Here is a 13,989-nt window from a genome sequence, read left to right as displayed (position 1 = left end):
TGATAATTATGCGAGAATTCCTATGATCCCTTTTTCGCTGAAATATATTTTCAGGGCTTCCCAAAGAACTTCGGGTCGGTGGGGGAATTCGCCCCTTCCTCTCTCTGCCATAAGGCCTGATCAAAAAGTAAGAACTTCTCAAAAAATCTTTCGAAGAAAAAAGGAGAAACTAACTTCTAAGAGCACACAGTGAAACATTGCAATTTCATAACAGTTTTCCTCTTTGGTACTGAGTCGGTTTTACACTTTTATCTGGGACAACTAAAAGCATTGTTCAAAACCACCGACTTGTATCTTTTGTAATTCGTTTACGGTTCACTTATCTATGACACTTATTTTCTCGAAACTGTGAATTTCGTCGGATGGATTTTTTTTAAAATTTCGTTTCCAATTGCACCTGCATCGATAACGCATTGTGTTAGTCAGAAGTAAGACCGCATTCGCCCTTAAATCGGATCACAGCTAAAAGCTAGGCCGATTGTTTTCGAAAGCCAAGAAGATTACCAGCAAATGAAACATAATTTACAAAGCCTAAACGGCGAACTAAGTTTGTCCTGTCACAGTCTTTCAATAAATGAAAACCATCTAAAGATTGACGAACTATTTGGAATCTGTTTCACTTATGGTGATGCTTGCAATAGACCCCTATGTAGACCATAGCAGTTCAACTACACGTGCACACCATCGTTGTAAGCTTTCGGCAATGTGCCTTAACTGTGTGCCCGGTTTTCGGAGAAAATTGCACTCCTCCTTCATTGGTCTACACCACGTAGATTTAGTACGATCCTGTGATAACATTATCGCTCTTCCTTAATATGTGTTCTATTCACTGCCAATTCCGTTTTCTAATCATAATGTGCATGAATATCAAGCCGTACTTCGACCCACTTCTTCATTAGTTATTGTCTTAGGTCAGAATACCTCGATGGGACGACGCAGACAGGAACTGATGAAAGCTTGAAGCTTTCGAGTTACAGTGGGATTTCCATGTTCTATATCGATAGGCCAAGTACCCCGAATTGACGCAGGAATCGATGAGAGCTTCAAGGTTCCGAATAACAGTGGAGGTTCCACAGTTTCCATCAAGAGAAGCAACGCTTCCTAGAAGGTTTTAATGCAAATAGGAAGAGTCCGATGTGAACCTTGATTTTGTTGTAGTTTCTTTAGTTCGACTATATTTTCCGCCTTTTTTAGATTCGAAGCCATTTGGCCAGGTTCATGGCTTCGTGGGAGACAAATGATGAGCGTACTCGGGATATTTAAGGAGAGATATCATGGTCCATTAAAGTCCTCCACGTCCTCTATATAAGGCAACATGAGCTAGCGAGAAGAAAAGGTATCAGTGACAAGATGCAACCCCGGTTTAGACCTACTACCTCGATGCAGGACGTAACATTTTACACCATTAATGTTGCTCTGAAAATAATTATTAGTTTTTCCAGAGTGTCATTCCTGTATAGTAGTGTATCTACATGTTCACGCTGTCGAAAGCTTTCTTGAAATCGAGAAGTGGGGCAGTGATCTAAACTCTGCACACAGTGCTACAATAATGCGGATTTGTTAAATATCGGTACTGCAGGATGCAGTGGGGACACCAGCCTGCTCTCTGCCGATTGTAGCTAATATTTCAATTAGATCGGGGAGAATATATATACTCCTCCAATTATCGCACTGAAGACAGGGGTCTTGAATCTTAGCAATAATCCCTTTCTTACATTCATGGGGAAAAATCTGATTCCCTGCATTTACATTTAGGTGGTATAATAACTCTGCATATATTTCAGGAGCTGCACGAAAAAGTTCCGCAGGCAAACTGGTGAAGCCGGCAGCTTTACTCTATTTGAATGCCTTTGCCTTCAAGAAAGTTTAATTTTTGTCTGCAGGAGGAGTGAGTACGATACGTGTGATGTGATGGAACTTCATAGACTTAGAATGGTGGCGAAGTGCTCCTTCCTTCCCTTGTGTTGCTAATCGTCATGGGTGAAGAATCTACCGTTAAGGGCCCTCATAGAACCATCGAAGATCTGGAAGCTCATTCGTGATGCGGTATGCGATGACAAAATCGTTGCTATTTGTGGCAGCCTCTGCTTCACCTAAAATGGTGAAACCAAGCAAGCAACTTAGGATGATTATTGCGGGAAGATACTTTCCAGTTGGACGTAAATTAGGAATTGTTTGTAGAGATTTGAGCAAACAAAATGCGCGTTAAAGTGTTAAATTATAATTTTCAATATAAATCATATGGAGAAGGATGTAGAGGTTTGGGAGCAAAATAAAATTCTATAGAAGAAGAAAGAGGGTGTATATGGGAAGCAGTTACAAAAATTATTACTACCTCAAATGGGCAGGACGAGGTTAGGCAGGCAAGAAAAATAATAGCAAAACCCTGTCAATCTTCAAGCGAAGTGAAATGTAATGAGCAATTGCGATATATGCATACTGTGTACTGGTGTTACGCTATAAGAGTGTGCAGAAGGCAGCAATATAGTCTTATGTTGCGTCTGCAAAAGGGCCGTCGTACTCGTTACGCAACTAGTTACATAATTTCTACCTATGCCTAAAGTAGAAACATTTTTGAATTAAAATGTGCTTGCTAGTTCGTCCCAGAGAATGCTAATCCAGAGTAGAAAGAATCTATGTGAAACCAAATTTTTATTCTTTATTCTGTGAACATTCTACACATATTTCTGTAGCTTTCCTATAATAACAAAGGCTAGATTTAACGTAGAAATGGATTTGCCCTCGTTCCCAGTAACAACTCAAACGTAAATAACTAATTATCGCTTTGAACATCAAATACAAATAAATCTTTATCAGCTTATAACGTATCATTGACTGACATTAATATCAGCCGAAAACCTAATTTATCTTCTTTCCTTCTTATTTTCAGCCCAATACAGATCTCCTAAGATAACAGAGCATCCTAGCGATATAGTTGTGCCGAAAAATGAACCAGTCACATTAAACTGTAAGGCCGAAGGCAAACCCGAACCGACAATCGAATGGTTTAAGGTGAGTGATAAATCTTTCAAAAGTTATATAGATAAAGCAGTTGGAAAAGTATCTAGGACTTAGACCGTCTTATGGAGCGCTCTGTCACTGAGAAATATTTCATTGCTAGACTGAATTCAAACTTTATCGAATTGTTTTAAGATGGTGATGGCGATTGTGCGATAGTTTATATCCTAGTGTGAAACAGTCCTTGCTATAAAATTGTCTTTGAAATGGTGAAAGATAGAAGATAATAAAGGGATGGCTATTAACTTTGTCGTAGCTGTTCACTTTAATTTTGTGGGATATTCAGTTTTTTAGGGTTTTATGGGAAGTAAAGTTAAATTTAGTAACATTCGTCCTTGGAAATTTCACTAATACATTTGACTTTATCATATTTTGTTGCTGAATCTTCTCTCTTGGATTCATTTTAAACTGAGGTTGACTTTTTGGGCATTTTAAATAACGACTTGAAAATTCTTGCAACAGTTTTTGCTATATATAATTATATATTTTTGTCGGACCACATACAGGGTAGGTATGTATGTTTTACAAGCCAGCCCTCGGCGGAATGGAGATATTTAATTTATGGTCTTCGGCTTGTGGATCCTATAAAATATTTTTTAAAGCCATGAAATTTTGGTGCACTGCATCTTCTGCAGGAATGTCAGAAATCTAATTACTTTAGCTTTTTCCACTCCTATCCCCACTGAAAAAATCCAAAATTTCGCCAACTTTTCATTGCTCATAAAAATTTTTCCCTTCAACTTTCCTTCCTACTTCTCAGAAAATATTCTAGCAAGGAATGTTACCTCTCCTTATTTTCAGCCAAAAATGAACCGAAAAGAGCTAATAAATCTTTCTTTCCTTCTGTTCCCGTTTTTTTTTCATTTCATGGAAAACCCCTCAACAGGATGGTGAGCCAGTCAAGACAAGCCCGAACGATAATAAATCCCATCGAGTTTTATTACCATCCGGATCACTTTTCTTCCTTCGAACGGTCCACGGGAAAAAGGAACAGGATGGTGGAGTTTACTGGTGTGTGGCGAGAAACCAAGCCGGAAAAGTGTATAGTCGAAATGCAACTCTACAAATAGCAGGTAAGTGTGAATTGTATTGTACAAATATTTTGTTGCTAACATCCAGCAATGGGTAACGTTCTGTATATTCTGAAGGAAAAACGGTCTGGCCTTTGTACAGTTCCACTCCATTTGATTTCGGGTAAATGTGAAATTAGTGAATTAGAACTTTGCAAAGCGTTGATATGGAAAAATCCCTCCTTTAGTTGGTAATTTTTTATAGCTTCTAGCCATAAATATTAAGAAAAGTTATAGCTGCTTCTGCTCTAGTCATTTTTTTGAGATTGTCAAGTGAACTTTTCGAGCAATATGCTCTTAGGTTTCCAGTTGCTAATCAACATCCTTTTTGAAAGGAATCCAGTTTTCACTATAATCTAGTTGAGGAATCGTAATAAGTTAACTATGTGATTTCCTTCGTATTTTTTTAAATGTCTTTTGTTTATCATAAAAAGAGAATTCACTAAATAAGAGGACGCAATCACTTAATTGTTGTTATCAGAAGAGTGCATTCATCTGCGAGAACTGCAATTCTTCATGTAAAAGTGCGCAGTAGCTTCGCCTGGCTCAGATAAAATGAAAATATCCTCCGGAATTCACTTTAAGCTACAGATTAATAAAACTAAAAGGACTAAAAACTTGGCACTTGAATCGGGGCCTCATGCCACGTCCTAACTGAGAGACAAGCTGCGAACAGATAAGGCCAATTTATGGTTCGTTTTTAGTTTCTTATGGTCGTTTACAGGCAACTAAGTGGCACCTTATTGCCTTCTTTTCCGAAGATGAATGTGTATGGCCGCATTGCCATTGGGGGGCTTTGCACTCCTCACACACGCGTATCCAACGCAAATAGCATATATTTGGCATGTACTTTTGCTGGTGCAGTAAATCCTGCTTGCGTTCTTGTACATTATCTTTTGTATCTTGTGCGAACGTACAGCACGTGGCCGTTTTACTGATGATACTAATGTCAATTCTAAATATGGACCTGGCTGGAGTAGGCTGGCTTTCTTTGGTATATGTGGTTCTTGTGAAGCTGCATTTGCACAGTGGAGGTATTTATTGTGTTTGACTTCAGTTTTTAGTTTATGATACAATGGAATTTGGGAGCATATGAATTGGAATTTATGAAGCCACCGCATAGATTCTTTGGAATCGAAAGACTTCAAACATGCGTGCAACTCGCGATCTATATTTGTCCGTCTTGGCTTGCAAAAAACTAATTCTTCATGACTTGCATCAGTTACCGGCAAATATTTATTCGGTGAAATTGGTATAACCCTGAAAAGGAGTATTGTTAAGGAAATGGTACTAACTATACGTTAAAAAAATAATTTTAGAGAGCGTAATACTTGCCCAACTGGTTTTCTTTCTAAATTGTGGGGAAAACTTGTACTAATTCTTTAAAATTAAAGAGCAAAAACTAAACGAAGTGAAATATATATTATATATTTGTTTTGATTACCTGTCGGGGTGACTCTGGTTTGAACGCTAGGCTGTCGTGTCAGAAGATCGCAGTTCAAATCTCACTTGTGGCAGAATAATTTGGATCTTGACTGATTCAAATCGGGTTTATAATCCCGTGCGAGCGCAATGCTGTCCACATTGTCTCCTACAGGGTAGCATAGTGTACCGCCTTCAAGGCCCAGATCCAACTCCCTTTTAATAGAACATGTCTGTGTGTTTGTCAAGGAAAGAAGGAAAAGGATATCAAATCATGTCACACGGTCTCAGATTAAATTTCAATAAAGCTGAACTTTTGACGACCGACCTCCATGGAAGAAGGACAACCACTGTCAGTGGCAGTGAGCTGAATAGAAATGAGCGATTTGAAAATCTCGGGTCAATGCTATCAGCCAATGGTGAACTGCGTTATGAAATAGCTTCACGCATTAGCGCACGCTGGATGAAGTGACGCTCCACAACTGGTGTTTTTATAATCGACGTACGAACGAGCATCTCAAGTCTAAAATTTACCGCAACGTCATCTATCCTGTCGCCCTCTATGGCTCTGAATGTTGGCCGACTAAAAAAGACAATAAGAGGCCTCTTGCAGTAATGGGACACGTTTTGATCACATCCGAAATAAGAATATGCACGATCGCTAATGGGTTGTACCGATCGTGAAAAAATTGAGAGGAGCGTCTTCGATAGTACGCTAACGAAAATTCTCTCATCGAGATTGGTCTGAACATCGAAGTCAATAGTTTCGTTTTGCTTGTCTCTTTTCTTTCGATGGATTTTATTTTTTTTTCATTCAACTTTTATGTTTTGTGGCTGAAATGACGTTTGATTACTCAGAAAAGGAGGGGACTTAATTTCTAAGTTCTAAGTTCAGTGTAAAGACACCCAAACAAGAAGTTTGGGCCATAATTTGCCATTACTAAATCACTAAGCCCGCCTTGTGTCTAAGCCACTTAATATTAAACTTTACCTGGCCGGACGATTATAGCTATTTAAAAAGAATGAAGGGGCTTTGGTAATTATGGCCAGTGGTCGGTCAATGGGAAAATCCGTCAAGAACCTCCCGCAACATTGAGTAAATTTGCAGAATGATGTACTTCTGCATGGTTTAAAGCAGACTGGGTAAGAGTCCCAGAATACGAAGGGAGGCTATGGGATTTAGGTATAATACCTGTAGCAACAACGATATTATCGGAACCATAACCACCTTCTCGAGGTGCCCAATTTCTTTGATTTACCGACCAGTGATTCTTAGTTTACTTTCTTTTCCACTCATTTTCGCTCAATGGTGCTATTATGGGAGATAGCAACATGAAAAATACACGCCTAGCGACCGCTTTTGTCACCTAACAGTCCGTCAGGCTAGTTCTATTTATCGATCCGTTGTTGGAATCAGCGAAAAATATGTCTTACAAACAGCCGCAAGGGACTCGTCTACTCTTTTGCTGTAAAAATAAGCGCAAAGCGAGTCGAGTTGCCGGTGATTTTGTGCCACAACCATGTCCCTCCTTCCAATGTCGCGATCGATCGATCTTCGTCAACGGTTATATTTTGAATGCATATGCGAAAACTCCTATTTTATTCTTCCCCGTGAAATGTTATTGCAACGCTATGGATATCACCAATGCTATGTCAGCCATGTGGCTGGTGATGACCTTTGCGAACGGCTTTAGTTTGACACTTGTCTAGACCACATTCCATTGTAATGTAACGGTTGAATATGTCTGATATTTGCAACAGGCATCTAAGATTGTCATTAGTACCAGAATACAAGTTAATGTCATCTAACAGATCAAGTGTGTCAGTTCGTCTTTAGCACGTAGGGCAATTAGACTTCTTGGAAATACCTTTCCATATGCGGATGGAACCTGGGATGGTGGTACCCTCAACAAAATATTATTAATTTCGAACTGCGCATTGACCCTTTCACTAATAATTGTGTCTGCGGGATCTTAGAATGTGTTCTTTTAGGGAAAAGGTAGCTAGTCACCGCAATGAGAAATAGTCGAAATTTCCTGATTAGTACACGCCCCATCGATTCTTAGTAACCAGTTTCCGGAATGACCACATGTTGACCACGCTGCCTGATGGCGACCGTGAATGCTACGGCCTGGCTCTAAAGATCTGAGCCGGTTGGTTCTGGCTTCTTGCTTCTATAATAGCACTTATGGTCTTAGGAGTTTGTGGCATCAAAACGGCGCACCACACTTTTGGATTTGCAAAAGTTGGATTTGGATTTGGATTTCCAAAGGTTCTCTGGAGTGAAATTTTTTGTGAATGGACGACGCGTATTACATGAAATAGAAAAAGTTTTCAAACAGTTGAATGTTCGCAATCCTGGAGCACAAGCAGCGTTTCATGACTTTCTGCATTTCTACACAAGCAACCTGACATCTTTAAAAAGGGGTTTCCAAAAATTAGTGCCCAGTTTGATGCGAACTATGCGACTAACTTTAATTACTACGTTTGGTTTACTGATTTATGAACATGATCCCTATTTTAGGTTGCTGTAACATCAAAATGCCATTATTTATTATTAAGTACAGAAGAGGATCGAGGAAGGATGGTTGGGGAACCATACAGGCAGTCTGATATGTTTAGATCTATCGCGTAAATCGTAGCACAATAGCCTCTCCAGATGGAATTGTATTGTATTGCATATGTATAAATGTATATATATATCTGTCTATAGACAGACAGATGGGCAGTTTGTCAGTCCGTCACAAGCATTTTTCTCGGAGACGGTTACAGCGATTGACACCAAATTTAGTGGAAAGGTGGGAATTGTGACCAATCACGCATCCAGTGAGTTATATTATTCTACGGCGAATTTAAGGGGGGTTCCCACACAAGCAAAGGGAGGGTGTATATTTTTTTTTCACCAAATGTAATCATGTAGGTATCAAATGAAAGGTATCAGTTAGCACCTTCCGAAGCCGGTCTTAGTTTTGACATTTGTTGGGAAGAAGGGGTCGATCGTGATCATTTCTTTAATCAACACGTTCTCAGAAACAACCTAACGTAAAAATCTGAAAAAATCAAGAGGCTGCTGCTATATGGTGCATAGGCTCTGAAATACCTTCCATATTCATATATCTATAATGATATAATTTATACAATAGAAATATATATTAATAAAGTTAGTAATAATATATTACTATTTTTTTCAGTAATTGACTGTAAAACCCTCCTTAAGTTTATCCTAGAACCACCAAATTTTGCAGCTATTCAGGCTATAACCACGATACTACCAGTTTGGTGGAGATCTCACTATTACTTACTAAGGTTATAATAGGTCAAAGTTATCGCTTCTGTACAAATTCTTTGAATGTCAATATCACCCAAAAGTGGATATTCTCACCTGTATGCATATATTACGTGCTAAGAACTAATGGGACAAATGTAATTCAAATGTTTTTATAAAAGATATCCACAAAACCTTTCATACCTGAAGCATCCAGCTTCTGGTTTCCTGATTTATCTATATTTGAAAATGTTCACTAAATCAATAATAGGAAAGGTTTTATTACATTACTTTATTTAAATTTTCGTAGGAGTTTTCGAATATTCACTCATAATTGTGCTCCATGAACTCCATTTCACTCTTCCTTCTTCGAATTCTTAAGACTTAAAAGGACAGATTAAATTTCCATGAACGCTACGTCAACCTCATACAGGATCACTTGCTTCGGCATGCCGGTCGCGGACAATAACATCGCATACATCCCATTTCCAACTGACTATTTAGAACGACAACTATCCACCACTACCCAATGTATGAACTGTGCATCCAGTTGACGATAATGGCTGCGATAAAATAACAGCACCAACCAAAAGAACACCGAGAATTAATGAATTTACGGAGATACTATACCAGTTGAGAGCGTATTTGGATAAAGAGTAGGGAAACTGGAAACTTAGGTCAAGGGGAATCCCAGAAATGCTGCACTATTCATATAAAGGAAGAGAAGAGGATGGGGTTGTTAAGTATATTTCTCACACGACCCTGGAGCAACCTAAAGAACGCACTTGGACTCTCCGTACACGTGCAGCCCTGCTATTAAAAGTGTTTTCATTACATTTTGTTTGAACCAACAAATCGAGATAGGAAAATACTTTCTAGATTCGAAAATCACAACCATTATACTTTAAGGTCAAGGTTCAAATTGAACTATTGCGCAATCGATTATTGGTTTTATTGTGGTGTCCATGTCATGTCTAATATAGTTGGCAGTTAATAAGAATCCTAATTAAGGATAGTTCGCTCCAATATCACTGCATCATAGCCACTTTCTATTTGACTTCAATTCTATGCTGAACTATCGTCTTCATCTGATAGCTAATGGATCGTTTCGAATTTCGTCAAGAGGCGTTCAATTTCTAAAAATATTATTTAGTTTGCTTGTTTGCATTCCCATGGAAAGTCTTTATATTCTGCTATATTTTTAGAATCAATCATCGAAATCCATTGCTATTTCCAATGAACATGATCGTCATTCACGCATTCCGTATTCTCAAATGTCGAAATAAAATCTGCTCTAATATCCAAAAGACTTCAGGAACTGCATTCTTTCACTTAGCTCATGTGAAAATATTTATACAGTCTTCGTAATTAATTGCACCTTGGGTGCATCTCAACAAATTGTCATTGGGGCTACTCAGAAACGCATTAGCTATTCCCTTTGAAAAATTATTACATTATCGTCGGTAAAATATTGCAGGTACTAATCTGTTAACACAACACATGACTGGATATATCAGCTCAAGAAAGCAAATCATCCTGACGTATGGCGTGGGCGTGCTTGGAATCATCATCACCATGCGTCCATTTCTAATCCCAAGACGCATTCACAGAAAAGATACAACCGGAGAAAACGAGCAAAATGTGGAGACAAGGAAAAAAAGATTCGTGAAGTGAAGATAAAAAGCTCCAGTGGAGCATCCAAAGGAGCCATAATCCGTGAGTCATGGACGGCAATTAAAACGCGATGACTACACTCTGCGGGCTCGGATGCGCCTGGGCGGATTTTATAAAAGACTGTCGGACAGACGGACCGTCTTCTTTTTATTCTTTGTCTTTCCTTACACTACGAATTCAAATGAGTTTGGAAATGCTGGAACTATATGAATATATGTGGTCGTGACATGGCGTCAGGGGAGGAAAAAATTAGAATATCAAAGAGCATCGTCATTCAGCTAAAAGTCGAAGAAGTCATTCAGTTCGTTTTGAAAGGAACCACCCATAGCGACATCATTCAATAGCAGTTTCGGGTGACATGGTACTGGAAATTGCACTTAAATACATTTTAATAAGCAGATTGAACTCTGGACGCCTTCGGTTGAGTGGAAAAGAGTCGGATTTTGCATGATGGTAAACCTGTTGTGGTGAAATAAACAAATAAATGCTATTAATTCATAAGAGAGAGTGTCTGAAATGAAAGGTAGAAACTCATTTTAGTTTAGTTCCTTCAAGGGGCGATCTACGATGTGGTTCAAGTTCTCCACAAGCCTCGTGGCATATAATGGCTAAAACGGTATGTTTAGCGTATCCTAGTAACCAGAGAATATTAAGATTTAGTATTAAGAATTTCGCTATTTTTTCAATAGTCTTTCGCTCGGTCCAGCAGTTCATTATCATCATCATCAACGACGCAACAACCGATGTCTAGTTTGCGGTTGGCTTTGTGGGGAACTTCAGATATCCTGGCTTTTCGCCAAGATCTGGCAGAAGTTGTCTGGCGTGATGGCCTATGCAATCGCTTCTTACGAGGTAAGGTTTGCCATGTCTTCTGCTAGCAAACATATGCGGATATGATGTGATCCATTCAACGCATCCTGGTTAGCAGCATTTTGTCTACAACTTCTTCTGAAACTCTCCTCTCGAACGGGGCGAAGAGTTCGCAATCTTTATTGCTAAGAACCCAAGTCCCCGAGGAATGTAGGCCATTCATTATCTTGTACAGTAGAAACTTTCAACCAACATGTGGTGAGATGTTTCGAGCCTAATAGTTTTTGTTGGATGACAACAACCATGGCGGATTTCGTCTTCGTAACTGTTATCAATTGTGATTTTCGATTCTAGATACCGATAACGGTTGTCATTTTACCACAGTATTACTGGTTGGTGTTGTCTTGGAATTTGGTGTTGACGGTAGCATCTGTCCATCATCTTCAATAGGCGGAATCTCCAACTCGTCAATATCTACATTAACCCATCGCATCAATATATCTATATATATGTTCGGAAATTTTATTTCCTTCTTTATCTTGCCAGGATGATCATTGAATCTTTCCTAAATGTCCCTTCCTTAGAGCGTTCGAGATACATTGTCCATTTTCCATTTCCCCAAGGTTACTGACGTGGTTCATACATGAAGACCCAGAGCGAAAATCAACCAACTCTCTGTCGACCAAGCCTTTAAAGTATTTTTTGACGCGCTTTAGGATAAATTTGTTGTCCGGATAGCTGAGTGGTTAGAGCGCAAGGCTGTCGTACGGAAGGTTGCGGTTCAAATCTCGCTGGTGGCAGTGGGATTTGTATCGTGATTTGACGTCGGATACCAGTCGACTCAGCTGTGAATGAGTACCTGAGTCAAATCAGGGTAATAATCTCGGTCGAGTGCAATGCTGACCACATTGCCTCCTAGTGTACCGTTACAGTCTTGAATGAAGTGCTCTAACACACTTCAAGGCCCTGATCCAACATGGATTGTTGCGCCAATGATTATTATTATTAGGATAAATTTAACTACATTCTTTGCAACGGCAAAGAGCAAGTAAATACGCCTCAAATTGTCATACTCAAGACGGCTGTCCTCTGACGGAGTCTTGACGTTCATCCCCTTCTTCCGCTAACTGAAAAAATCTCCGATTTCCACGATTCACAAATGATTGGAAAAAGCGCCTGTACAGCGACTGCAGGAGTCACGAGGAAGAGTTTTATGAGGAAACTATCGAACCCACCGGAGTGTGTTCATTCAAATTTGAGGTGAACAACTAGAAAATGAGCCTGCTAATAACCAAAAATTACAAAAGCCCATCTCTGCAGTGGAGCTGGAAAATACGTCAACTATGCGAAACCACTGAAATTCTCCATTGAATTACTCATCATCATCAACGGCGCTACAATCAGTGCCCGGTCTAGGCCTGCCTTAATAAAGAACTCCAGACATCCCGGTTTTGCGCCGAGGTCCACCAATTTGATATTCCTAAAAGCTGTCTGGCGTCCTGACCTACGCCATCGCTCCGTCTTAGGCAAGGTCTGCATCGCCTTCTTTTCCTACCATAGATGCTATTGCCCTTATAGACTTTCCGGGTGGGATCATCCTCATCCGTACGGATTAAGTGACCCGCCCACCGTAACATATTGAGCCGGATTTTATCCACAACTTTATGGTCATGGTATCGCTCATAGATTTCGTCGTTATGTAGACTATGGAATCGTCCATCCTCATGTAGGGGGCCAAAAATTCTTCGGAGGATTCTTCTCTCGAACGCGGCCAAGAGTTCGCAATTTTTCTTGCCAAGAACCCAAGTCTCCGAGGAATACATGAGGGCTGGCAAGATCATAGTCTTGTACAGTAAATGCTTTGACCCTATGGTTAGACGTTTCGAGCGAAACAGTTTTTGTAAGCTGAAATATGCTCTGTTGGCTGCAACAACCGTCCGCGTCGTAGCTGTAATCGGTTGTGATTTTCGACCCTAGATAGGAGAAATTATCAACAGTCTTAAAGTTGTAGTCTCCTATATTTATTCTTCTCGTTTGAACCGTGCGGTTTGATGTTGTTGGTTGGTTGGTTTTTGGTGCTGACATCGTCACCATATACTTTGTCATGCCTTTATTGACCTGCTGCCCAAAATCTCGCGCCACCTGCTCGATCTGCATGAAGGCAGTTTGTACGTCTCGGGTCTTTCTACCCATGATGTCGATATCGTCAGCATAGGCCAGTAGTTGGGTGGACTTAAAAGGGATTTTACCTCTTGCATTTCCCTCAGCAATACGGATCACTTTCTCGAGGGCCTGGTTAAAGAAGACGCATGATTGGGCATCCCCTTGTCGTAGACTGTTGTTGATGTCCAATGGTCTTGAGAGCGATCCTGCTGCTTTTATCTGCCCTCGCACATTGGTCAGGGTCTGCGTAGTGAGTCTTATCAATTTCATCGGGATACCGAATTCTTTCATGGCCGTGTTTAGTTGTACCCCGGCTATGCTATCATAGGCGCCTTTAAAGTCGATGAGAAGAGGGTGCACTTGTTGTCCATATTCCAACAGTTTCTCCATCGCTTGCCGCAGAGAGAAAATCTGATCCGTTGCTGATTTGCCTCTTTGGTATAGGCCAATGATGTTCTAACCGTATGGGGCTATCCGGCCTAGCAAGATAGCGGAGAATATCTTGATACCTCTATATTTGCTGCACTGTGTGATATCTCCCTTTTTATGTATGAGACAGATAATGCT

The 13,989-nt window shown here is 39.9% G+C and overlaps 1 protein-coding gene across 7 annotated transcripts in view; it reads left to right on the top strand.

Annotated features, from left to right (window-relative positions):
* Positions 1 to 13,989, top strand: part of LOC119658370 (roundabout homolog 2) — a 278,873-nt gene that overhangs the window by 173,652 nt on the left and 91,232 nt on the right. For all 7 annotated transcript variants that reach the window (XR_005250224.1, XM_038065742.1, XM_038065734.1 and 4 more), the window contains 2 exons: positions 2,891 to 3,012; positions 3,905 to 4,091. Coding sequence is in view for 6 of the 7 variants with exons in the window: in XM_038065742.1 (XP_037921670.1) it covers positions 2,891 to 3,012; positions 3,905 to 4,091 (309 nt within the window). In the remaining variant the exon portion in view is untranslated. The remainder of the gene's footprint in view (positions 1 to 2,890; positions 3,013 to 3,904; positions 4,092 to 13,989) is intronic.

This window comes from Hermetia illucens, chromosome 1, assembly GCF_905115235.1.
Source record: "Hermetia illucens chromosome 1, iHerIll2.2.curated.20191125, whole genome shotgun sequence".
NCBI lineage: Eukaryota > Metazoa > Arthropoda > Insecta > Diptera > Stratiomyidae > Hermetia > Hermetia illucens.
The sequence above is the reverse complement of the archived record's forward strand: the minus strand, read 5'-3'. Positions and strand labels throughout refer to the sequence as shown.